General features: G+C 48.6%; 1 protein-coding gene across 1 annotated transcript; it reads right to left on the bottom strand.

Annotated features, from left to right (window-relative positions):
- Positions 1–1,539: 1,539 nt before the first annotated feature.
- PPTG_22729 (hypothetical protein) lies at positions 1,540–1,884 on the bottom strand (the record flags this gene model as incomplete). Its single annotated transcript, XM_008905877.1, has 1 exon — positions 1,540–1,884. One exon carries the CDS (start codon positions 1,882–1,884, stop codon positions 1,540–1,542), a length of 345 nt encoding a protein of 114 aa, XP_008904125.1.
- Positions 1,885–2,743: the final 859 nt, after the last annotated feature.

A 2,743-nucleotide genomic window follows, 5' to 3' on the forward strand; every position in this document is an offset into this window, starting at 1 on the left:
GTCTGGGTCTTCAGATCACGCCCAACGATCGTTTACCGTTCTGGTAGACGTATTGTTGTGGGTTTATCCTACCTACACTAGTAGCTAGAGTTGCCGTGGGAATTACAACACCACAATCAACACATCACGTGTCCAGACTCCGGGTTTATGCTAAATCGGCTCGAGAAGTTACTGAAGATCTCCTACAACACGCTCTGCACGCGCAAGGCGGGCACTGTGTCGAAAATTTCCGTGGGATTCGTCTTAACAATACTGCTAACCAGTGGCAGGTGCAGGTTAAATGGCTTGGTCTGAACGAGCTCGAGAACACGTGGGAATCATATGCATCCCTCCAGACGGATGTTCCGGTGCTGCTTGGTCGCTACTGCGAGACGCACAAGGAGGAGCCGCAGTTTGCAGAGGTGCTGCGACCCGTGTCACGTCAACCACGGGCTCGTCGGCCATCGTCTCGACAATCAAGGTCTCGACACTCCACCCCGCAGCCCGCCCGCCCGGCCCGCCCAAAACGCAGCCGCGAACGCCGTTAATGCTTCGAAGAGGAAGTGTTCTGGCGGCCAGCCAGATGACGCCCCCAGATGATGAGCATCAGGGAACGGTGTTGGTCAACAAAGATGACTCACCTGGGTGACGGATATCAAGCTGGATACATGTCATCTGTGATTGTCCCCCCCCCCCCCACGAGAAGGACACGAGGCCATAGAGGCCCTGCAGGACGAAGGCACGGCCACGGAGGTTCTGCTCGTAAGGTCTCAACTGCATGTTTTCTAAGCTCTCTAATTCACTCACTTTGCAACTTACCTTCTTGGCCACAAGCCCCGGCCCAAACACCGGGGCCGCAGAACAGATACATTATTTAAGTTGAGACCAGCGCCAGTCCCACAAAAAGGTATCTGCAATTTGTAGGAAAACATAACTATTTGAATAAGGTCCTCCCCCCTTCCCCCTCTCCCCCTCCTCAAAGCTTTATTTAATGCCGATACTGCTGTAAATTTGTGTTAGCTAAACAAAAAAAAAACGCTAAAACGGGTAACTATGCTTCGACGACATGTTATTCTTACTAAAAAAAAAACTTTTCTGGAAAAATATCGTTAAATAGAGCTTAGTGTTTAATGTTTGTTTAGGAAGCGTTATACTGGCAGATAATCATTCTCTAATTGTATGGAATGGGGCCAAGAAGTGGGGTTCAACGATCAAAGCGCTTGTGTTTGTGGTGTCCTTCGAACTTTTGTGTTCAATTTAGATGTTAACGTTAATACAATTAAGCCGGATTTGGAACGCAGGCTTGCACTCCTTCGACAAGGATTTGGACTCAATTGACAAGGAAAATGTGAGTTAATTAGCAATCGAAACGCACCAGAGTATCATTTCTAAATAGATCTAAAAATCTATTCACCATCATGTGCGTTAGGATCACATGGAAGAGGGGGGGGGGGGTAATTGCCAATGTAAATGCTCCAGTTTTGATCCGATTAGGGCTGACGTGCCAAACTTTTCTGCTCTTCACCAAGTTCGCGTGTTTCGCGTTCTTCGTCATATCGTTCAAATAGTTAACGTAGCCGTACTTGTCGTACTTCTATGAACTGATCCATACCTGGAGCACCCTTGATGAAATCGTCCCATCTGCTTCGAAATACCCAGCATATCAGCAAAGTCCTCCTTCGTCGTTAACTTCTTCATCAATTTCTTCATCTCCTTCACAGGCAGCGACCTGTCTTCGGTGTCAGCGTGGGCCCCGGCGGTTGTGAGACTGGTCCTCAGAAGTCGCTGGCTGGTGCTACCGGGTGCAGTGCTGGAAATGTGGCTTGAGGCTGCGGCCACCAAGGATGCCTCGCTGGCAGGCAGGAAAGATACCGCGATCACCACCAAAACGTGAGATAGACGCATGAGTGTCGTAGAGAAAAAGTTGCGAAGTGAGGCCTACATGTATTAGAAGCACCTTGGCGGTGTCAATCGCCCGCTGTCGTCGAATGGAGCACATCCCTAGATCAAATACAGACTCGTGATCATTTTTATGTGGTTGGTTTATGCTTTCCTTTTCTGTGCTGTATGTACTTTGTTAATTTTGCCGATCCAAGGCTCAAATTGCCTCAACGTGGTGATGTTATCTATTTACTGTATTGTGAATTCCGTCCAAATATGCCGATTTGGGTCTGTTTGAGGAGCGGAAGGACAATCGCCCACATACAAACCCAAGTCATTAGTAGAACCCACCAAGTCTTTTCTTGCCACCTTATTTCGTACTTAAACGGGTCAGTGTACGGAATTGTAAACTCTGGGTGATTTCGGGGAGATTCATTCAAAGAACCGCCCATGACAATTTTGAGTAGAACTCACAGTATGTAAAGCAGAACTGGAAGCACATGCATCGATCCGATTCCTGAATCCCGATGTCGCAAGAAGAAGCACAAGTTGTGGCATGGTTGGGACGTAAAGCGATACACAAGATGCGATAACGCTGGGAATTTACAAACCTCAAGACCACTCCGGGTTTCACCGTTTAAAGCACACGGCAGTCTACACATCGTCAACAAATGAAAGTTGTTTCCACTCTAGCTGCTGCGTTACTCGCTGTTGCTGCCGCCATGGCCAACCCTGCCGGTGGGCACGTTGAGCGCCAACTTATTCTCCGCGGAGGTGAAGTCCAAATTGGTATGAAGCTTTACACGACTGGTATTCGCTCTACTCTCGACGGAAACACTTCCTGCGGCGGTGCACTTATCGCCCCGACTCACGTACTTACCAC

The sequence above is a fragment of the Phytophthora parasitica genome (genome assembly GCF_000247585.1).
Source record: "Phytophthora parasitica INRA-310 unplaced genomic scaffold supercont2.22, whole genome shotgun sequence".
In the NCBI taxonomy this organism is placed as follows: domain Eukaryota; phylum Oomycota; class Peronosporomycetes; order Peronosporales; family Peronosporaceae; genus Phytophthora; species Phytophthora nicotianae.